The sequence below is a fragment of the Pygocentrus nattereri genome, chromosome 14, assembly GCF_015220715.1.
Source record: "Pygocentrus nattereri isolate fPygNat1 chromosome 14, fPygNat1.pri, whole genome shotgun sequence".
NCBI lineage: Eukaryota > Metazoa > Chordata > Actinopteri > Characiformes > Serrasalmidae > Pygocentrus > Pygocentrus nattereri.
Window position 1 is genome coordinate 8,047,226 of NC_051224.1, and position 23,712 is coordinate 8,070,937.

The 23,712-nt window shown below is 40.2% G+C and overlaps 2 protein-coding genes and 1 long non-coding RNA gene across 3 annotated transcripts; 1 reads left to right on the forward strand and 2 right to left on the reverse strand.

Annotated features, from left to right (window-relative positions):
• Window positions 1-59: 59 nt before the first annotated feature.
• mcm5 (minichromosome maintenance complex component 5) lies at window positions 60-6,213 on the reverse strand. Its single transcript, XM_017705837.2, has 16 exons — window positions 5,875-6,213; window positions 5,193-5,319; window positions 4,917-5,045; window positions 4,507-4,679; window positions 4,105-4,260; window positions 3,853-4,022; window positions 3,503-3,674; window positions 3,275-3,386; window positions 2,911-3,054; window positions 2,554-2,619; window positions 2,241-2,417; window positions 2,011-2,123; window positions 1,695-1,823; window positions 1,314-1,456; window positions 832-959; window positions 60-482 (listed from the first exon to the last, which is right to left on the reverse strand). Exons 1-16 carry the CDS (start codon window positions 6,042-6,044, stop codon window positions 381-383), a joined length of 2,211 nt encoding a protein of 736 aa, XP_017561326.1. The 5' UTR covers window positions 6,045-6,213; the 3' UTR covers window positions 60-380.
• Window positions 6,214-7,321: 1,108 nt separating this feature from the next.
• gcat (glycine C-acetyltransferase) lies at window positions 7,322-13,154 on the reverse strand. The gene is made up of 9 exons (XM_017705925.2): window positions 12,866-13,154; window positions 12,239-12,369; window positions 11,971-12,072; window positions 11,552-11,698; window positions 11,023-11,177; window positions 10,592-10,674; window positions 9,519-9,690; window positions 7,884-8,005; window positions 7,322-7,656 (listed from the first exon to the last, which is right to left on the reverse strand). Exons 1-9 carry the CDS (start codon window positions 13,083-13,085, stop codon window positions 7,505-7,507), a joined length of 1,284 nt encoding a protein of 427 aa, XP_017561414.1. The 5' UTR covers window positions 13,086-13,154; the 3' UTR covers window positions 7,322-7,504.
• A 4,427-nt stretch (window positions 13,155-17,581) lies between these two features.
• LOC108432173 lies at window positions 17,582-21,180 on the forward strand. The gene is made up of 3 exons (XR_001858208.2): window positions 17,582-17,668; window positions 18,440-18,517; window positions 18,646-21,180. It is a non-coding gene; the product is annotated as an uncharacterized LOC108432173 (long non-coding RNA).
• Window positions 21,181-23,712: the final 2,532 nt, after the last annotated feature.

The window sequence follows — 23,712 nt, forward strand, 5'->3', positions numbered from 1 at the left end:
TTTTTTTTTTTTACAAAAAAGGGGGGGAGGGTTGCACTAATGGGAAGTAGCGCCACATGTAATGCAGTTCCACTATGCTTTATTATCTTTTGTTTCACACAAAACATCCCAGGACAATATTTATAAAGATCCACTCAATTCAGGCTTGAAGACAATCATTTATCAAAATCATACCAGATTTTATATATGGCAAAAATGTAACTGGATTAACAGTTTGATATTAAAAAGTGTGCACATAACAGACACTAACCTATTTACAAACTTTTTGAGAAGGGCCCTCTCAAAACAATAGACTGTGTGCATTACATCTATTTTTAAGCATTTATCTGAGTGGTCCACTTGATGACAGACATGCATACATACAAACATCCATTCACCATCTACTTGACCCTGTAGAGCACCTTCCTCTGCATGCGATGCTGCAGCTCTCCTCTCCTCAGCATTAGATGAAGGACCTTATGGATAGCATGCTCGGGGTACTTCTGCTCAGAGACAGGACATAAGAGTTACAGTGATGCAGTTACACAATACAAAACGTTACACTGTTATTATGAGGGGACGTTCATTAATTTCAGATGTTACAAGTCTACACCAATGACTTTGGTGTATTTTGCAGCCACTGGTTGGTATAACAATGTATGGCCAAATCAGTTACATCAGTTATTCTGGTTCAATTAACCACCAATGAACACAAAACACAGGACCAGAAATTAGGTCTAGACCCTCTGGTCTAGAAGATGAGGTACAAAGCTATAAGGAAGATGCAAAGGGTCTTAAATAACTGAAGAAACCAACTACTTTTTCTAGGGCCGATTAAGGTATATGTTCTACCTGTTTGGTGAAGTCTTGTATGATGCTGTGTTCAGACACTTGAGATCCAATAGCAAAGCGCCGCTTAAGCTGCTTCTCAATGCGGGAGATCATCTCCTGATCCTCCTGAGTCGTGAAACCCTCCACACCTGAAAACAGACACTATACGTTTAGTATTGAGATCAACATGCACTCGAGTATAACTGATTTTCAAATAATACTCACAAGCATATTTATGACTACTTGCTACTCACAATCGTGCCATTAACATTTACACACATCCATTTCTCAACTCTGTTTAATTTTGTGGTAAACTTTAAATAAGTATACCAAGAAAGGAAATACAAGAAGAACAGAAAAATACTAAGAGGTTCTAATGCAGAAAGTCACAGACAAAATAGAGAAAATATTAACTTAGTGTTTTTCTTGTCACAATATAATTATGACATATTCATATCGATTCCATACCACTATACACAATTTTATCTCAAACAGACACACACCTGAGAGGCTGCCAGATAGTGCAGCATCCAGCGTGGACACCTGGAAGAGTCGAAGGGCCTCGTCGACTTCCTCCTCCCCAGCTATAGCCTGTAGCTTCATCTTGGCCAGGGACTCAGCAATCCGCACCACTGCCTCCAACTGCCTGTAGAGGGAGAGAGTGAGTGCATAGATCAACAACAGACCTTAAACAATGTCCTTGAATCAGTTTTACTAAAACCAACAGTAAAGAACCACTGTTAAGGAGATGCCCTAAAATTTCCCAAGATAACATGCAAGTATTGGATGAATTCTTCTACAAAAGCTATAAATAAATGCTTAACCTAAGAAAATGACAAAAGAAAATAATTTTTTTTTTAAATGAGCCTGCTTGGCTTAGTCACCTGACTGTGATTGGGATAGAGGCTCTGCGGTCGCTTTCTCTCTCATGCTCCCTTGCACCACTCCTCATCACCACATACCGGTTCTTTAACTTCTCTGCTGCAGCCGCAGACAGTCGAGGGCCGCATTTCCTGTCAGGAAATGGCTCACCGTTACACACAAATCTACTTTAGGCTATGACTAATGGCTGGTATAGCAATAACCATAGTAAATGAGGATATTTATATATTTATAACATACACTCTGAACAGTCAGCTACAAAATAAAGAGTCTTAGTTGTATAAAAATATTCCTGAGCAGCAACTGCTATAGACTTACGTTCTGCAGTAAGCAATGTATTTCTTCAGAGAGGCCAGAGGAATCTCCCCCTCTACTCCCTCAGTCTGGGTCTGGGCACTCAGGTGCACATTCATCACATGGCGAGCCAGTGTCTATACACACACACACACACACACACACACACACACACAAAATATGAACTTACATTTTTTTGGATGATTAACGGCCATGGTTGTGCAATTTACTACACGTTCATTATCTCCACCCACCATGTCTCTCTGCTGATCATGCTGGTCCTTGATGATGAAGATCATATCAAAACGGGACAAGATGGTGGGCATGAAGTCAATGTTGTCCTCTCCCTTTGTGTCGTCCCAGCGGCCAAATACTGAGTTGGCAGCAGCCAGCACAGAACAGCGAGAGTTCAGAGTGGTTGTGATGCCAGCCTGCACAGATACAGCAGAACACCAGATCAGTAAAACTGACTTCATTTGTTTTATTGCAGCTTTATGAAAGAAAAACTGCCATCTATCTACAAATGCCGTGAAGAGCAACTTGAGTAACAGGACCAGCTGCCTGTACCTTGGCAATAGAGATGGTCTGCTGCTCCATAGCTTCATGGATGGCAACTCTGTCATCCTCTCTCATCTAAAGAAAGACGAGACAGTTTGAAAAGCTGCGTTTGGGGTCTAATTTGTTTTAGTTTTGCATTGGATTCAAGTGACAAATGTAGCTTTCAAGGAATGGAACTTCTATCTCTCAGGTTAGCATTGTTGAAACTGCATGCCTACATCGACACACTTGGCTCAAACTATATAAACCTGTTACAATCTAGACTTTCTTCCAGGAGAACAAAATGGACAAATGTCAGACAGTGAATGGGTCTCAGCTGGTTTCATTAAACTGTGCATTGTTATTGCTTTTACAGTTTTACCTTACCTTATCAAACTCATCAATGCAGACCACACCTCCATCAGCCAGCACCATGGCCCCTCCCTCCATGATAAAGCCACGCGTGTTTGGATCTCTGAGAACTGAAGCTGTGAGACCAGCAGCACTGCTGCCCTTACCTGAGGTATATACCTGGGGGGGGGGAAAGCATTCATTTACTGAATGAAGAGCAACTTCCAGAATAGTGTTTTGACAGAAAACAGGCACACATGGTTGATTCTTACTCTAAGAAGTTGCTACAGAATCCTTGCAATAAGAATCAGTTTTCATGGAGAAGAGATAAGAGGAATTTGCAGTAGAGCGCCACCTACAAAACGAAAACATTCAGCAGCAAGGTCTTCCCAACGCTTACCCCAATAGGCGAACATCTCTCCACAAACTTCAGCAGCTGAGACTTGGCTGTTCCTGGATCTCCCAGCATCAGTAGATTAATATCACCTCTGCGTGTCAGCCCATCAGGCAACCTAACAAAAAAACCCCACATCTGTTTAATATAATCTGCCTATTTAAAAAAAAAGAAAAAAAAAGAAAGAGAGTATATTGAAACAAAACAAACAGCAAAAGCTACTGATCATCTCACCTCTTTCTGGAGCCACCAAACAAGAGACATGCAATAGCTTTCTTCAGATCATCACTGCCATAGATTGAGGGAGCAAGAGAGCGAGCAATGGATTCACAGATGGAGGGGGAAGCAGCCAGAGCCCTCAACTCCTCCTCCTCCTGAGGGGACACTGAACCGGTGGCACCTCGACCTGAAGGAAAAAAATAATATAAACAAACAAACAAATAAATAAATAAATACCCACACACCAACAACAGTAAGAAAAGGCAAGAAAGAAAATCATCCAGAAAGAAAGCATAATATAATATAGATTAAAAATAAACAAAAGGCTATACAATTAAGACCTCATACACACATCTTGCACATACCTGCTCCTTCCGTGTCCACTTCAATACCAACTACACGAAGGTAAGCAGAGCGGATGCCCACACCAGCCCCTTTATCACGACCCTTAGTCTTGGCCTGGGCCATTTTCTTTATGGAGTAGATACCCATAATTGTCACTCTGTTGCCTGGCACTACACGGTCACACAGGTACCTGAGAGACAAATAAAGATTTTCAGAATGGAGTGTCTAGGCGTAAAATCTTTAGTCGGCATCTAATAAGCGTGGTGTTATACCTGTCGCAATAAAGCTGCATGTGGCGGGGCATCTCTCCATGAGGCACAGCATCAGGGGACTCCTGCAGACGGAGGGTCTGGAAGTCCACGCAAACACACCGGTCTGGGATAATGAAGTAGGGATCCACAGGACACTTCACACGACCTGCTTGCTCACTGGGGGCGAACAGAGAGAATACGCTTACTACACTTTCTTTATGAAGCCCTTTTAGTTACACATTAAGGTGCAAACGACATGTTGAAGGTTTCCTTGAACTTGTGTGATCAATTCAAAATATTCTGAAATTCAAATGCGTTCTTTAAGATCTGCACCTTGGCTATCAGTTTACAAACATATTACCAGGAACACCAAGCCTTTTGAGAGAGAGAGAGATGGGGAGAGAGAAAGAAAGAGAAACTTACGTGTTGCATTTGCGGGGCAGAGCATAGCCCTGCAGCCCAGGGGGCAGAGGGATGTTACTAATGACTGCACGACAGCCTCTACACTGCAGACACACTCTGGTGGCTTTGGCCCTCACTGCTGTGGACGAGATGATGATGCCAGGGACCTTCACCAGACGAGATACCTGCTCTGACTGCGGGAGGGCAAAAACAAAAACAAATGATTCATCAAAACAAAGTCAGCAAGCCAAAAACATGTATGACCTCATATACAGAATGTTAATTATAATTTTTATTTTAATTAAATATTAATACTATACATAATACAATTGAAGGTTTGATGAGTCAGTATTAGACGTTATAGGCAAAATTAGACAAACAAACATAAACGGCTATATCTGCTCGCACTTTTCCACACTCCGGTCTCTCACCTTCAGATTGCGAATAGAGGCAGGGTGGGCATCACTCTTCAGCATCACCTGAATGTCCTGTACAGTCTCTTCCCCTACTGGCCGAGGACGTGTGACCTCATCAGCGACTTCCTGCGCTGCCTCCTCCAGCTACCAATCACAGAGCAGCGTTTTAATGTACACTTCAAATGAACAAACAAACTCCAAGACTTTCATCCATCAACATTCCTTCACTCTACTCGTTACTTATACAAAGTGTGTGTGTGTGTGTGTGTGTGTGTGAGTGTGTGTACTCACCAGAGGAAGGTTCTCCGTGGGCAGCTTATACAGGCAGTCAGACAGATCCTCATCAAAACTGGCCAAATCCTCCATCTCCACCTCCACCCAGTACTCTCCCAGCGTGTAGCGCCTCTTGAGCTCATCTCTACAGACAAGGGCAGCGCAATAAACATTAGCTGGCAAGATCCGGTACAAGCAATATAAGTTAACCCATTCGTGTCCAACAGCTAAATAAGGCATAATAAAAAGGCACATAACGTCTATGCTTGGATTTGTCTAAAGCTATGAAAAAGGGCAGTCATATCTGGGATGAGCATCTACTAATAAACCAGGTTACCGATCTTGCTTGTCATCAGAAGTTATTTCGATATTTTAACAACTTAATGACAAACATTAATCCACGTTTCTTTAACCGTTTTACTACATATTAAATACAAAATAACCAATATGCAACCTGTGTAAGAACTTTTTAAGTTAAACTGTGCAGAATGGTTCCACATCATGTTTCAGAGCCGACTGCAGTTCCTCAGGCGCGGAATCTTCCAGAAAAAGGGGTCGTTTAACAAGCTAACGCTAGTCAGGTCAGCTAACCACGAAGGTGGTCATTCAGCGAGTTAGCAGCGCCATATCACCACGGCTGGTCAACAAAAGAGGACCAGAGGGGTCCAAACGCAAACTGGCATGTCTGTTCCTCCTTTACCTGTACTTGTAGGTGAACCCAGTGCGGTCCGTTCCGACTCGGAACTGCCTCAAGAACTCACGAAAGCGCTTTTTAATCTGGCTGCGCTTCACAGCTCCTTCATCTCCGACACCTTCTCCTCCGCCGAAGCTGTCACTGAAGTAAACCCCGGGGTCGTCAAACCCAGACATGTTGTTTTCTTTAGGCGAGAGACGAAATAAAAAAGAAAGAAAGTCGTTTATGCTATTATTGTCGTAAAGACAGAATCCGTTCTCGCCCTCCTGCTGTATTCAAAGCGTCCCTGTGCACAAAATGCCTGCCACGCTCAGTTTCGCGGCAAAACGCTTGGACTCCGCCCATCAATGACGTTCTCTTGAGCTCATTGGCTCAAGTTTGGGTATACGTCAATAGAGGGAGGGATTAAATGGCCGCCGTGGCGGGAAAAATTCTAAGCCGCGAATAACAAAGCAGCTAGTCGACAGGGAAGTTGTTTGTGGCCTAAAATGGCGTATTATTCTGTTTAATTGAATAGAGCGAGTTTTATCCATTTTAAAACATGATTGGCTTCTTAAAGCAGGCCTCACTGAAACATTCGTCATGAACTAAAAGGTTAGCCCGTGGTAATACATGCTTACTGGCGTGACCATACATTCTATCTCAGAGCTTTTACTTGTGAAATACTCCATCAAAATCATGTGTTGGGCTGTTAAACACTGATTTATTACATTTAGATTTTATTAGACAGCCCTAACCATCTCTATACAGTTAAAACATGACATAGTTCTACATTTATGTGAGGTGTCTATGCACTGAATGGAACCGACTTCAAATTCCAGTGTCTTACACTAAGCAAACATCTGTGGTCCTGTATCATGCTGGTAATTAAAGCACAGGGCTATTTCACTCTCAGGACAGGTTTCTCAGTGAGCCCAACTCCTTAGGTAAAAAAAAAAAAAAGTAAAGACCGTCTTGCTTCATAATTTCCCAAGTGCTCTAAGGAATCTTTATGGTAGTAATATATATTTTTTCTGGATAGCTTTGTCAGATGTCCATATGGTATATTAAGAGATGCAAGTAGTAATGAAGGTTGCAAAATAGAGTCATCAGTTTGCACCTCTGCAATCGAGACCACCGACTTTTGGAAAACAGGTTAACTTAATTAACTCCTTAATCAATTAATTCCAAAATGGAATACAAAATTTTTGTAATAAAAATAATTAAGTTACAGAGTCACTCAAAGCCAAAGGATTCCAGTCTAAAGCCAAAGTCATGTAAAAGTCTGAAATCTGTTTATAACTCTGACTTCAAACCAAGGAATAATTAATGTGGCTTATAATGACTGTATAAACATTTAATATAAATATTTAAACGTGTATTACAGCAGTAATTAGAGCAAACGCTGAACATAGACTAACAGGTTTTCCAAACAGTAAAATACGAACATGGAAAGAAAATAGTAAATATACAATGTGGTAAACAAAAGAATTTATTAGCACAAAGACAAAAGCACTTTGAGCGTAATTCAGCAGTACGCTGCATTCTTTTTTCCGAGTCATTTCTAGTGTTACGCCTCACTGTAACAGTCAGTTTGCTTGTTCTTTTTCCAGGTGGAATCCTTGAAAGGCACTCATTTTTTGTGATTTTTGTGATGTTATGATATAACACCATGTTTTCGACCCGTCTGTATAAAGGCATCCACAGCACGGTCGATGTCCGAGTCGGTGTGTGCTGCTGAGATCTGGACCCTGATACGAGCTTTTCCTTTAGGAACCACGGGGTAGGAGAACCCGATCACATACACACCTGAAGAAGAGACAGAAAAAAAAGCTTTATTTATGAACCTGATTGCTGCTGTTCATTTTGTCAAATCTTACTGTCACATCTGTTGTAACGTGAAGTTCTCTTTATAAGCCCTAAAACAACTGTTGACTTATCTCTTACTGGAGACAGTGAATGTGCCAATTTCCACAAGAAACAGAAAGTTATACAATGAAATCACTAAAAACTACTGACATAATGTAAAGTCTCACCCAGTTTAAGCATGTCATCAGCTATGACAGAAGCCAGGCGAGCGTCTCCCAGCATTACAGGGCAGATGGGATGAGCTGCACCTGCGATGGTGAATCCTGCTTGGGTCATGCCGTTTCTAAACCTGATAAATGACAAAAGAAAGACATGTTTTTCTGGGAGGGTCAGAAGGCTGTGTGGATACTGAGGGTGTGGATTAATCACTGAATCACAGTTCTATTTTTCATGATTTTCCATCCATATTTAAAACATTACAACTTTACAACATTATATACGATTTTTATTTATATGTATATTTGTTTTATTTGCCAAATTTAAATCAAACGACATTTAGGTACTTCATTCACAACTATAGATGGCACTAGATACAGTCCTGTGCAAAAATCAGAGACCACACTTTATTTATTTATTTTTCTTTCAGATTTTCTAACAAATTTACACCTCCAAAGTTCAGCCTTAGAAGTTGGTTACATTTTCTGCTCAATCCAAGTCATCCTATTTACAATTTAGACTACATAAAACATTACATCACATCTCAGATGTCTAGTTTTAGTGTTCTAGTGCAAATTTTCCTTTTCTTGCCTATTTTCTTTCCTCAGTATCAGATTCAGATCTGAATCTTTTTTTTTTCAGATCTGAAGCGAGAGTGGAGCTTGGTTTTGTCCTCTCTCTCAATGATGAAAGCTTTAAGTACTGTTTATCTGACAGAGACAGTGTTGGTGGTCTACCAGGTCTTACATTGTTGTTAGGGGTCTCATTTTCTCTGTATCTTTTTATCATTTTTAAACTCTGGTTTATAGAATAAATTTAAAAATAAGTTTAGAAACCTATTTTCTTTTCCTCCTTTCCTTTTCCGTATGCAAGTGGATTATCTTCCGATTAATCTCTTCAGAAATATCTCCTTAAAATCCATTACTGCATTAGATATTTTTTTTTTAAACTGAAACAGTAGCATCAGTAGCATTACTGAGTGAGGAAGGAAACACTTGCTAAAATATGGTGTCTCTCATTGTAAAACCTGAAAAAGTCGGTTTCTGTGGGAGCTCTGGGACCAGATTATACATCTTTAAATATTCACAATATGTAGAGGTTTGAAAAGAAGGTCCATGTTGATGTTTAGGTCTCAAACGTAAAATTAACATTATACTGATGAAGATATGATGACAGCAGTAAGATCATTACTAAACAAAAGACAATTAATCCCACGAGGCTTCTTCTATATCTTTTAGACATCCCACTTGCTGTTTCCTGCATATTCACCTCGGTAGGGATCCAACCAGCAGAGTGTTAGCCTTCATCATGTTTATACTGAATTGTGAAATACTGTAAATAGCACTGTGTTGTGAGCTTAAAGATAGAGACTAAGTTTGGGTTCTATTTTGGTTCATTTGTGTGCAAGTACAAATCTAAAAGCTGAATTCCTTATATAAAGCTTTAAAAAAGGGTAAGTCATATAAAGATTTTCAAAGTCATACAGAATGTAGACATCTTTTGTTTACTCAAGCATTTTGTAACATGAACTTGGCTGATATGTACAGCCATAAACAAACAGAGCAGGCTTATCTATGCCAAAAAGATAAACCCTAGCCAACGTAAGGGTGTAAATCAACTCACTGCAGATCTCCCCTCTTCCCTACCTCTTGGTTTTGGCCGCCATGCTCTGTGCAATTTCATTGGACGCCAAGAGCAGCTCCACGGCACGAGTGGCTGAGCCCACCACCGGAGGCGGGAGAGAGTTTGAGAAGAGATAAGGACGAGAGCGCTGCCTGAGTAGTTCAATTAAAGACTTTGGTCCAACTGTATAACCACCTGAAAATAATATAACTGTGAGTTAAATGGCACATGTCACAGAAAACTGAATCTTCTTCACATAAATAAAATAGCATGTCGCTGTTGTCGGGAATACACCTTGTATATGGTAATTTCACAGGAGAAGCAAAAAACCTACTGTAATTTTAATGGAAGTTAATGGAACCAGACGTCTTTCCAAGTCATTTTGGGCCGTTTCTTTTGGTGTATTCATCAAGATAATTAACACACAATGTAAAGAACAACAGGTCCTTTGAAATTATGTCAAAAACTGAGAAATACAATACAACTCACGTATAAAAACTAAATAGTAAAAACCCACTTTGAACTTGTTTTTATGTCACAAAAAACAAATGCATTTACATATATCCACTTATTCAACCTACAGCAGTTTAGCCCTTCCCATTCAAGCTGAAGTAATAGGAGTCTCAGCTTTTTTGAATGAGGTGCAATACAAGGTAGCAAATCAGAACAGACCCCCATTTACATGGTTTACATAAAACTTATATAATATAAAATAGGAAACACCAAGAGTAAAAAGACTGTCAATGAGTCAATATTAATATCGCTTTCTGTAAGTAGCCCCTTTGAATATGTTCATAATATTGATAAAGAATATAAATAATCGATGCAATGCATTTAATTTGAATTTTGACAGTGAAATGCTCTATCAGCAATTTTGTAACTAAATCTATGCAAATTTGTCAGAGTGCTTGTGAATAGTGTATAAATATGTAAGAAAGATTTTACTTTCTTGAAGTTACAACACTCAAACACAGATTCGTGCTAAAGTCTCTGCAATGTTTTAAGCAATTTGATTGACATAATAATGAGCAGAACCTAAAGAAACTTACTTTATGTGGATTTTCACCAGAATTAATGAAATGATATAGAAACTTGCCTGCTGCCCCTCCAAGGGCTTTTCCGAGAGTGGAGTTCACTATGTGGACTCTATCCATCACCCCTAGAAGCTCATCAGTACCTCTAAGTGAAAAAACAGGAAAACATTCTTCCCTCAGTACATTTATGTTGAGCAGCATAAAGAACTACATAGAAATTGACATACGTGTTTAAAAAATGTAATAATAGGCACACTATTTTGCAGCAACATCTGAGGAAATGATCAGATTAAAAAAAAAAAAAAACTATGGATTGACATGATACTACAGTAAGGGTATGACTGTGCCAAATCAGCATATCATATTTTACATTTTAAAATTATATATAAAAAATAGGTGTTGTCTTATATACCAGGTTTTGCATTGGCCAAATGTACAAGCCCTCTTATGACACATGGAGCTGGAACCCCCATCATTATCTTTTCATACTCACCGGCCTCGAGGGCCCAGAAAGCCTGTGGCATGGCATTCATCAATAAAGACCAAGGCTCCATACTGCTCAGCAAGGTCACAGATGCCCACTAGAGGAGCCACATCCCCATCCATAGAGAATACTCCATCTGTCACCACCAGCCTCAAACGAGAAGACTGTGGGTGGAAAAAGGGGGAAGTTTTAGATTCAGGAAACCACTGTAATGGCTACTGGTTTGACAGCTGATCTCGACCACTGCTTTGCATCTAATTAAATGCTTTGGTAAAATATTTTATTAAAACATTTTTTGGAGTAGCTGCTCTTAATGGAAGTGCAGTTGACCACAGCAACAACAAATGAAACGGTCACCAAGTTAACACTTCCAGCTTCCACTATATAAAGGCTCATCATACTTTGCAAAGTGTTTAGTAAATTCCTGTGACACCCGAACGAAAGTGGCAATAAGGAAATCCTCTTACCTAAAGACAGTCTGCAGAGCTAGCTTAGCCTAGCCTGGCTCATGAGTACAGACACAATCACATGTACCTACCTGTGACTCTTTCAACTTCTCCTCCAAATCTTTCAGATTCATGTGCTTGTAGCGAAACCTCTTGGCCTTGCACAGTCTAATTCCATCAATGATTGAAGCATGGTTCAATTCATCAGATATCACAGCATCTTCAGGGCCCAAAAGGACCTATGGCACAAAAAATTCCACATGATCACATACCACATAGAAAAGAGCTTAGTTGCATGCAGAGTATACTGTATGATAAAGAGAAACGTAGAATTGCAGGAGAAAGCTGAATTCATCATCTAAGGTACGCTATTTGATTGACACTAATAATATGTGACATAATGGTGACAGGATACGGGAAGCACAGATAGTGTACTATAGTGCAACTGGTACTGCTGTGAAAAGGCATAGCCATTTAAAATGGATTAGGCATCTCTGCATGGTTAAAATACCTCAAAGAGACCAGCATTAGCATCAAAGCAGCTGGCATACAGGATGCAATCATCTCTTTCATGGAACTGTGCAAGCTTCTGCTCGAGGTTCTTGTGGAGGTCCTGAGTAAAAAAAACATGCATTTTAAATATCACACAAAAATATATACAAAATCAGCCAAAAATAGCGAGGCAAGCAATTAAACCACCCACAGAATTCACAACTTGGCTCGTCATTACAGGGTATTATTGTGCATTATAACACGATTAAGCCTTCCTCTCGCTTTACCTGAGTCCCGCAGATGAACCTGACAGAGCTCAGCCCGGCTCCATACTTCTGGAGCGCCTCTATTCCAGCCTGAATAACCTCTGGATGACTGGACAGGCCCAGGTAGTTATTGGCGCAGAAGTTCAGTATATCTAAAGAGCAGATACACAGTGAATGGTGAAAATGAGACAAAGCTTCTACATTGTTAAAAGCGCCGTTGTGACACTGTTGACACAAGAGCAGGCAGGGGGGCCGAAACAAAACAAAGCTAACAAAGAGTGTTAACAGGCTAGCTGTATAAAACAATGTCCATATACAAACAATAAGACACACAAACTACACTCTTGTCAGCACTGTAGGTTAAATCACTCGGATGTGAGAAGACGAAAAGTGCAAAGGTTGCAGAAACGAGGGGTTTAACTCCACACTGTCCGTAATCCAATCCTCACTGAAAGAGCGTGCTCCTAGCTCTCCTAGTTAGCTACACAAACACCGGACATGGGCTAAAACCTACACATTTCCCCTGACAGTTCGTTTTCCTGTGAAACACGGGAGAAATATTTAGGTTACCTCGTTATTTAAGTGTAAGGACTACAGAATTAGGTGGTCTATAACGGTTTTCACCACCGAAACCCCTGAGTTCCTCACCCCCGCTGCTGCCGTCCACGCTGATGTGAGCCCCCTGTTTGGAAGTGATCACTCGCTCTCCTTTCCAGGTCCCCGCAGCGCGGATCGCGTCGAGCTCGCTCTCCAGCACAGAGCGGGCGTGCGCGACGGCCCCGTATGTTCGCCCGGTAATTAGAGTCCGTGAGCGCAGAACTGCCCTCAGAGGAGTCCGAAGTTGGCGGATTAATGCGCGAAGTGACATGGCGCTCCTGCTTCCAACGCCGAGCAAGACAGAGAAGCGAGAGAAGCAAAACTGTGTGACGTTGACAGGGAGTGCGGGGGGGGGGGGGTTAGTCGGACCACGTGGCTCAACCAAATGGGCGTAAGTGAATCCACCAATCAAATGCGTGCGTGCGTGCGCGCATGCGTGCGTGTGTGTGTGTGTGTGTGTGTGTGTGTGTGTGTGTGTGTGTGTGTGTGTGTGTGTGTGTGTGTGTGCGCGTGCGTGCGTGTGTGCGCGTGCAGAGGACTTGAACTTGAACCGCCTACACATAAATGAATCTGATAAACATGCATAGCTAACATTTCTAATAGTTATAGTACTTTAATACTTTATTTGATCTCATTTGGTTTTGTCTTGTGATTTTAAGCTACACTGTGATGCACCAGACGGTTCGGTTTATCCTTAAAGTGCTTTATTAGCCCACGTTTTCTGTCGCCTTCTTTGGGTTTAAACGCTCGTTTTAAAGGAAGTGATAGGACTCAGATGAAAGGCTTATGCCTTATGTTTTTGTCTGGAGGAGGTAGAATAATAGTTAGATTATTATTATTATTATTATTATTATTATTATTACTGTTGCTATTAACAACATACATTATTTTTATATTATTTTGTTATAGTAGCTGTTAGTAGTAGTATTGTATATTACTCACTACTAAAGTTTTCATTCCGGAGCAGGTCAGTGTTAGTTGCTCCTGAATGAAAACCTTTCTTTAAATCTGAGCAAGGCAGAGAAGCGAGAGCAGCAAAAATGTGTGACGTAACGGGCACGGGGGATGGGTCTTCTTCTTCCCACGAATTTCTTGTTTGTTCATCTTTCCACGAATTTCTATTTGTCTTATTCCTCTGATTCTTATTTGAATGATTTGATTTCTTGTTTGAAACAGTTACAAGGAAAGAACGACGAAGAGTCGACTCCAAGCGTTTTGACTCTCTGAGTAATTGGCCAAGAGTCGGCCCCGACGAATCGACTCTCTTGGAATCGAATCCTCATCACTACTTCGAGCCCAAGGGATTCCAAAAGAATCCAGACGTTCGCTCGTTCGTGCTTGAGTAGCGGCAAATACAGAAGACATAAAGGTAAAAGAGCACCGCCGAATCTGAACTACTGGGCAGGTAAATGATGATTATATGCGTTTTAAAGAGAACTTCTAGCGTGTATAGCTCAGTGGGTCTTATTATATACCTCCCCTCTTAGTTAATCTAATTAACGTTAGCGACGGAGAAGCGGCTTAGAAAATGGATGGATGGATGGATAGTAAACAGTGATACAGTCAGAAGGCATTGAAGTTTTTCTAGTTGTCAGCTAGTTAGCTAACTTTGCCACAGCGCACGCGTGCAGGATACGTGTGTTTCTGACGGGTTTGGCTGGGAATACCGGAGAGTTCCCCGTTTTTATATGAAGCAAAAGCTCTCCCGACCACTGTCAGCCAGCCAATCAAAACACAGTTCCAGAAATCGGTAGTAACCAATCATATGTCAGGACCCGCCCACAGCTCTCAAAAACGAACTAAACCATTGCGTGAGCAGAAGCTCAATAGGGAGCGCAGTCTCGGGCTAATTTCCCTATTAGTTCCTAGTAGTGTGCTCATGGGGTTTTCCTCGAATCCAAGAGTAGTTCTCCACACGTGGGAGCAGTTTTGCTCGCTTGTGAAATTCGGAATGAATTTATTTACAGTTTGCCCATTACAGTTCAGAGCATCATCCACCAACTGCACACACACAAGCAAGCACAGCTCCATCACCAATAAAGCCTGAAATCAGAAGGCAACAGTCTGGTTAATGCACAACAGTGTGTGGTAACATGTTCACGTTTATACTAGATAAACTAGACTTCAGTAAACACATCCATGCAGACATCAATAAATAGGGTTGGAATGTTGTCAAAAATGCACATTTAATGTCTGTTGTGCTTGTGCTTTAGTTAGAACTAAACAGAACTATGTGCTGCACTGGGTTGATGTTTCCAACAATTCAAAACAAGCTCAAATCAAAGTGCGCGCTGTGCCCTGATTGGTGTTCTTGCTTTGCGCTTCTTTCGTTTTGACATGTTATGTTTTTATACACACATAAACAAAAAGGAATGACAGATTTCACAAAATATAGTGGAGTGAAAAGTAAGATATTTGACTTTGAAATGTAGTGGAGTGAAATTAAAAAGTCACTCAAAATGGAAATAATTTAGTAAAGTACAGATACATGAAAAAAACTACTTAAGTACAGTAACCAATTACATTTACTTAGTTACTGTCCACCACTGTCCTACAGTAACACTGGTTTAGTGGTGTACAGAGAAGTCATTGCAGCTTGGAATAAGAAGAGCATCAATGGCACTAAATCTGACAAAAACAACTGGCACTGTTTTCTGTCCATATGATGTGGTGTAAATGCTTTTTTAACCTTTTTTAATGGCAAATAACTGCTTGCACACCGTTTAGATATGCTCACTTTACAGTGTGTGGGCCAGAGCTGTACAACAGCCATTTGACTTACACACTTCACAAAAGTTTAGATTTTTTAACAGCATCAAATGACGAGGTTTTTCCATGGACACTCGGCAGAAACAGAAAACATGAGATAAGTTTGGCTGTTTGTTGAGTCAACTCTGCTTTGGCTGCTGAAAAGAATGCTTGCTTGAAAAAATAACAAAATTCTTAGCTCAGCAGAGTTTGGTGAAATATTACAAGGTAATTTAATGTTTTAATCCAAAATTGAGCTTCAGAATCAACTCTGAAATTTCAATGTGTATCTAGACTAGTCATATTAAAGTCCAGCTACTAGCGTGGCTACTTCTGTGTACCTGGTTGGTAAGACCGTCTTCCTGTGAATTTGCTGTAGCTGTGTAAGAGGATGGCTGTAGATACATCGTTTATGTCATGTGCAAGTTTGAAGGGTTTTTTTACCGCACTTTGTCGTCTCTGCAGTTTTGCACATCTTCAGCCCCTGCCCATGTTAAAAGATGATAAATCACTGGTAAGTGCTTTTATCACTTCTCAACTTGATTATTGTAATGCTTTTGTTTACAGTTCTCTGCCTTTTAGACTGCAGAGAACTGTAAACGTAAGCATTACAATAATCAAGTTGAGAAGTGATAAAAGCACTTACCAGTGATTTATCATATGCAGTATATTTAAAATTTAACTGATGGAATTCTCACTCACACCAAACATGCAGAGCAAATCAGTCCTGTGTCATTTTGGTTGCATTGGCCATCCATTAATTCATGTATTCAATACAAGATGCTTCTAATTACACTTAAGGCGTTACATGGTCTGGCATCTCCATATATAGCTCGGCTCCTTTACTTGTACATCCTGTTGTGTAAACAGGTTTTCTGGCATTGGGCTTTTAGATATTCCCCAAAAGATTGTCTTCTTGTGATGGCAGGTCCTCTAGTGCTATGGCCCCTAAGCTCTTGAACCCCTTGACCCAACACATTGGAGAGCAATCATCTATTTCCTCATTTAAAACTGACTTGAAAACTAGTGCATTTAGCATTTAAAACGAGGGCTGTTTTCCTCCCATAGCCTTACATCTAACTTGACACTTACTGGTCACCTCGAGTTACAGTGTGCCACATGAGTTGAAAGTATGGCATGAAATCAGGGCCAAAAACAATCACCTGCACATGTGAAATACTGTTTGTCCAGATGAGCACAGATAGAGACGTGTTTTACAGGTACAGACAGCATATTTTGGCATCTGAAGATGATAAAAATGTTCATGTATGAGTGATGTACAGCTGGTAAAACGTGAGTTTTACGGCCCACCTTACAAAAGGCTTCAATGTTTACCATCAATCTGTTCACCCAGCACTTCTTATCGAGTGTGATAGAAGTGTGAAAGAGCAGCTACATGCTGTGTTCTTGGCGTGGAGAAAAACAGGAGAGACTGTAATTTTGTTGTGAGAAGTGCCCTTTACTAAAATACCTCAAGAGATAGGCGCATACAGAAAGCTGAAACCGTAGAGGTGGTCACCAAGACCTACCCACACACAGCCCACACTTTAGCCCACACCATAACACAGCATCAAGCAAGTAGGGTAATAATACATACATTTAACTTAAACTAACATTTAACAACACACATGCTTATTCAGCTCTGAATAAAATTCCATGACCTGATGAAACTTAATTTTAGATCAATGCTGTCACTCTGGGTTGCTTAATAAATGTGGGCCTATTTTCGGTATTTCCCGCTTCTAAGGAGTGCATTTTTATAATGCCTCAAAAGGCGCCCTCTACAGGCTCTTACATCAGATGTAACGAGCCCAGCAAGGCAGCTCTGGCGAGGGCGCGCAGACAGAGCTGCCCTGGAAATTCCTGCACGGGTTGCTTCTGTTGTGAGACCCAGCGCGTCACAACAGCGTCACCGCCGTGTCGTCGAGGTGATTTGATTGGTTTACAACTTACGAGGTCCGATTTGATTGGCCGAGCCGCGTGTTTCACTCCTGTTGTCCGTGCTCGCCGCCGCTCAGTGTATCTGCGGAGCGAGCGGCGGACGGAGGAGTCCGTCACCGCGCTGTTCCGTTCGCGAGGCGCTTCTTATGGAGTCAAACAACAGAGGTAATACAACGAGATTACACGTAGCATTTATTAATTCGCTCGTCTTAATTGTGATATCACGAGGAATGATCGATTACTCAGAGGTGTCCAGAAGCGCAGCCGTCAGAAGCGAGTTTACCTCGCAGTTCTGTTTAAGGTTTTGAGTCAACTATGTAAGTGTCTCGCCTGGCGTGGGTCTAAAATGAGTCTCTGAGAGACTATTCTTACAGTTGTTCTTGTTCAGGACTTTCTAGGTGTGCAGTAGTTTTACTGGAAGTCAGTTTGGCAGTTTGGATTAGTGGGAAGTGCGTCCTAACATTTAATTCAAGCACGGTTTCTTTAACACTAACCAGCGTCCTCACTTTCTGTGCACTACAGGCTTGTTTACAGTTCAGCCACAGAGAACGAACGACTCTGCCTCTCTCTCTCTCTCTCTCTCTCTCACTCTCTCTCTCTCTCTCTCTCTCTCTCTCTCTCTCTCTCTCTCTCTCTCTCTCTCTCTCTCTCTCTCCTTCCGCACTCTGTCTTGTTATGCTCACGCTTGCTCTTCCTCCCTTTCTGCTCTCTCTCTCTGTTTCACTCTCCCAGATGTAAAAGGTATTCTTTAGGTGTTCAAATACAAACTTATGGAAAAGTTTTTAGACAGGAGACTGGGTGCATTGCATAATGCTCAGTTACTATTTTTTGGGGTTTACTGTATTTATTGTTAATATTACTAATATACATCTTGTAATACGTACTATTTCTGGTCTAATTATCCACAACCTAATTATCCCCAATTTTTCACCCCAGAGACGGTGACCAATGCGATTCAACGTTTTGTCATCGCAGTCTCTCGATTCTTCACATGCCGTTGCTGGGTTGGATCTGGTAAGTTCCCTCTAAATTAATGACTTTTCCAAGCTTTCAGTAGTAAAAGTAAGTTAGTGTTTTTTACCCTCCATTTTACTTTCATTGTTGTCAGTCTAACAAGCATTGTGCTATTACCTTTGTGTTAGCAGGGGAACATGAGCCCAGCCTTGCCGAGGAGGAAACAAACCGCAGTTCTGTCAGGCCCTGGTGTGTAGAAGAAGAAACACCATGGCATCCAAATGACGTCATTTCACCGTGATGATTCACTTATGTATCAGCACAGGCACTTTACAAATCAGAAAGTTTCACTTTCTCATGCCTTTGCTGCAAAGCCTTTCTGACGTGAAGCATCAGACCACATCTTTAAAGCCAACATCTTTCACACTGGCAAGAGTTGAGCTCGTGTCCTTCAGAGATCACCTCAATGGAGATGTGTGCAACACTGTAAAAATGGGTGCTGATCAATGTCACCATAGCTTTGCTATCATGAACTTGCAAACTTTATTCCTGGCATATGTGCCTTTCTCTTGAATGAACCCCACACCAAGCCAAGTTTTAATACTTACTTTTATAACCTAAGAAAAGCTCCACTAGTTTGCATTGGAGCGCCTGTAGTTAGTATGTATCATATATAATCAGGGTCTAAAATATGAATCACAGCCAGGATGTAAAGTCCAGGAGCTTGGGATTGTTGGATTGGAAAAAAAAGAATGTAATGTGATAGTGGTTTACAGTGCATAAGTATTACAGTGGAAGAGTGATTGAGGTCCGCAAGATGAAATGTTTTCGAGAATGAAATAGTAAATTTTTTTATGCACTTAATTAAAGTTCCATAGCCATGCAGATGATGTCAGTGACCTGAAAATGCTGCATATCAGACTCAGGGCTGTAATATGAATAAGCAATAATTACAAGATATAACATTTAATTGCTTCACATGTTAATTTTAAAGGCTCTATAGATTAAATGTGAGGTGATTAATGTTTGTGTTAGTCTTGACTATGATTCAGGTTTTTAAACTTTTTTTAACTACCTTAATCTTAATCTACAAGACCAACGAAGTTGACCCATAAAACTACAAAGGTTGTATTCTTGCCGCTGATTGCTTATTGGTGAACTTCTCTTTACATCCTTTTCTTTTTAGTAAACAATTATATTTTGTTACTTCTACAGAGCCTTGGTGCTGTTTAGGTGCTTGGCCCTCCTGTAAGTGCCATATGTTTTTCATTGATATTGTCCTGTTTTGCTTGTTTTTTTTGTTTTTTTATTTGTCCCAGCATGTCAGCAATGAAAGGGAAAGTAAGGTTTAGCACAAAAATGTTTTAAGTTTTAAGATTTTACGATCATGTTTCTTGTTCTGTTATACCTGGTGCTAGAAATCTCTGTTGTTGACTGGATCGGTTGCTGGACATGGAAAATATACAGGGTACTGTAATACAGGATAGTGCATTACACTGAAAAGTTTTGTATGTTGCACTTTTAAGGCTTTATTTTAAATTTTGTTGAGCATTCTTTTCATTTGTTAAGTGACATATTTTAATATTTTGAAAAGCGGTAAAAGCATAAAGCAGGACTGTGGACTTTTATTATCACTCTATTTATGAAGCACTTCTTATGGAGACTGATAGCAGAGGCAAGAAATGACTCGATTTAATCGTATTTGATCATCCTAATTCAAGTCATTTTTACAATCTCAGACAAATGAAATTTTGGGTAGGCCTGGGGGAAAGTGGATAGGTCAGTTTCGTAGACACACTTTCCAAATGTGCTAATGTCCTGCAATGTCATGTCATCAGGTTGTAGCCTATTCCCAAAAGCCATGCTGTCATCAACCTGCTCATTCTCCTAAAACACCAGCATGTTCTGACAATCAACCCCAATAATAAAGTCACAAAGCTAAAGCATACTGCCACAGCTGGCATTTAAGACGACATGACTGATATAAAATCTGACAGCTGATATGTGCAAAGACAAGGAAACACAGCAGACCTAAACCTAATAAAACCTAAACCTAATAATTATTAATTACATAATTCATTACATTTTAGCCATTGTAGTAAAACTGACACATTTTTTACAACTTTAGATGGAAAGAAACGGGTCAGAATCCGATCTTTAAACATCCCCAGTTACATTGTTTAACTGCAACTTCTAGTTCAAACACTGGCATATTGATGAACTGATGGCTTAAGGCATAACTGATAGCAACAGTTGCTGCACAGTGATTGGAGGACTGAGAAATAGGACCTAGATGGAGAGGTTAATTCATTGGCTGTAATACAGTGACAGCACTTACATTAAAAATCAAACTGCATTACCTTTAAACATTCAGCTTAATTAATATTTCCCCAATTTATAGACAGATGAAGACACTGTTAGCCAGAATTTCAGAATGTTGTGAATGTTTAAAGAAATTAAACTGATCTCAGATTGTTCTTCTGTTGTTCTGTGATTGTTCTGTTGTTCTGTAATTGTTCTTCTGTTGTTCTGTCATTGTTCTTCTGTTGTTCTGTAATTGTTCTTCTGTTGTTCTGTGATTGCCCTAGCCTTATGTTTGTAATAGTGTTATTTATGTAATGTAGGCTAATAGTGACTGAGTCAATACGTCACACTTCAGTCATTTCTCGTGGTCTGAACAGCCATTTCGAAAGTGAAATTAAAAAAAGGACAGAATAGCGCCATCTCCTGGTCATCTACGCTGCATAATTTTGCATACACATGGGTTTTCATGTTGTAATTGCATGACAATAACATCAATGGCAAGTGAAAAAAATAACCTGATAAACAAAGCTGATGAATCAAGGGCAGATATTCCTAATACTTCAGATTGTTTTAAATGTTATGCCTTTTTTCATTTTGTTCTACTTTAATTAAAAAATTATGTTATTATTATTGCTGTTATTATTATTATTAAAGCTACTTTCTATTTCTTTGTTCTCATTTTTTAGAGATTTTATACTTCAATTCTTCTTTAGAACATATCTAGAACATCTAAAACATGGAGATGAATAGCTAAAACCATTAAACACCATCTTTAGGATTGCTGGTGTCACAGCAGTTTAATGAGTAACAGTGAGCGCGCATGCCTAATGCTGCACGGCCTTTTATTACGATGTCTGTTTAATTCTAAATGAATGCAGATTAAATATATACCATTACGTTACTGTAATGATTGTTTTTTGGGGTAAAATATTGTCTCTTAAAAAGGTAAATAGCATATGATACAATTATGTTCCTGCACTAAAGGTACAAATGATGTGTACTTGAGGATACCACCCCAGTGACAAGCGCTTGTACCCCAAAAGGTAGGGGAAACAGGGCAAACCTAGCACATTTTGCTTTTTGCGAAATAATTTTAGAAATATATTTAAGAATTATTATGTTTTCATACAAGCAACATATACATCTCTGCTACACACAAACACTTAAACTTGCATCTAATTCCTGCAATGTACACTCTCACAATATTTTGGGAACAACAAACCTACTTGCAATGTCATGCAGGAGTTCTTCAACACTATCATTTAGCTTGTAAAGAGCAGGTGTCTTGTTTTGAAGAATTTGATTAAATTTGTCAAGGTGCTGAGTGACATTGTGAAGAAAACAAGCATACAGCTTTAGTGTGGGGTCTGCCAGCCTTTTCTGAATATCCATAGACTTCTGCTTTCACTCTTGATAAGACAGAGTTGCTCTTCCTAATCATGACATTGCAGTTGTCACTACTGAATCCTATGCAATCGGACAATTCAAGGCCTTTGTCGTGCAGGGAGGATTCGATGCGGTTGAAGATGTTATCAGCTTTGGCATCATTACACATTGGCATGCCTACAAATCCAACTGTCACCTTATCCTGTGTTTCACTGTACCTGACTTAAATGGCACATTCCTTTTCAGAAATGATGTCATTGCTTTCATCAACCATAAGACTGTATGGCCTTTTTTCTGTGTGGAGTAACTTGTACACATCCTCTGAGCATCCAAGGTTCCAGTGCCAGGTTCATCATAGCTGCTGTTTTTATGGAAGAGCAGGCAAAATTCTTTGCTATTTCAGAGGCTGGGAACATTTTCCTAAATAACTTGCCTGTGTTTCTACACACACTGAATGGCAGGCTGTGCTCCACAATAACAGATGTGAAATACACCTCAGCTGTGGTAACCTTCTCCATTGGACTTTTCTGGGGAGAAGAACTGAGATATATTGGAACAGCCTTCCCTGTGCTTTGCCTCTCTAACATGCTGTGGTCCCTAAAAGATATAAAATCATAAGATATAATTTCCTTGCTTTGTCTGTTATTTATTGACTTATTTTCTCCATTCAGCAGGCTACACCAAGCGACTGTGACAAACAATAAAATTACTACATTTACCATCTCTGTAAACTCTGTTTTTTTGTTTTTTCTATTCCATTGCAACTTTAAACAAGTCCAAGGAGTTTGCTCTTTCCATGGTGGCCATCAGCGCACTCTTGGCAACTAGCCAACTAATTGAAAAGGCTAATATGTATATTTGCCACATGAACTCGCCTCAATGCATTTTACAATCATCTTACCCGCCGGGGGCAATGCTGAAATCACTACGGCAAACAGTACAGCAGGCAAGTCTTTCGTTGTTTTTCACTTTTATCAAACACATGCTTTCGAGTAGCCAGAGGTGAAATGAATTTTGTATTTTCTCTTTTTGGAAGGCCCTGCCTCCGATTTCCCTGCCTCTGTCATGACTCTCCTTCTCTCACTCACTTAACGAAGACCGTCCAGGAAAAAAGGAGGCCCTCCTCCGCTTTCCGTCTGTGTCGCCTGCGTGCGCGTTTGCGTGCGCTCTTGACCGCTCGTTCTAGATTCCGGGAGATTTTATCAGACTTGCGGGCTTCAGGGAGCCGCTATGTATATCATATAATATGCGGGAGACTCGGGATGTCACTCTGGAAGTTACAGCATTATATGATATTCACAGAGGAACCCACAATACACTGTAATAATACTTTTATTTCAGTTTTTCATTGAAACCAAAGTGCTATCTTGTTGCAACATAATAACTAAAACTATCCAATCAGGATCTTACTCCGTATACAGACCGTTCCACTGATTAGGCTGTTGCATTGTCCATATAGCTGAACTCTCAAATGCTTAAAATATGTATCTAAGATCAAATAAATAAAAAAGCTCACAAGACATTGTTTTCAGAATTAAACGATAATAGAAGCATTTAGGGGGGAA

Excerpts from the sequence above, each read along its gene's own strand:
- mcm5 (XM_017705837.2), bottom strand. The coding sequence starts at position 6,044 with ATGTCTGGGTTTGACGACCCCGGGGTTTACTTCAGTGACAGCTTCGGC. Across the intron at positions 4,023-4,104 it reads ATGCAGCTTTATTGCGACAG|GTACCTGTGTGACCGTGTAG; the intron begins GTATAACACCAC and ends TTTGTCTCTCAG. Across the intron at positions 3,387-3,502 it reads TTTGGTGGCTCCAGAAAGAG|GTTGCCTGATGGGCTGACAC; the intron begins GTGAGATGATCA and ends TTTTTTTGTTAG.
- gcat (XM_017705925.2), bottom strand. The coding sequence starts at position 13,085 with ATGTCACTTCGCGCATTAATCCGCCAACTTCGGACTCCTCTGAGGGCA. Across the intron at positions 11,178-11,551 it reads AGAAGTTGAAAGAGTCACAG|TCTTCTCGTTTGAGGCTGGT; the intron begins GTAGGTACATGT and ends TTCCACCCACAG. Across the intron at positions 8,006-9,518 it reads ATGGCGGCCAAAACCAAGAG|GTTTAGAAACGGCATGACCC; the intron begins GTAGGGAAGAGG and ends GTCATTTATCAG.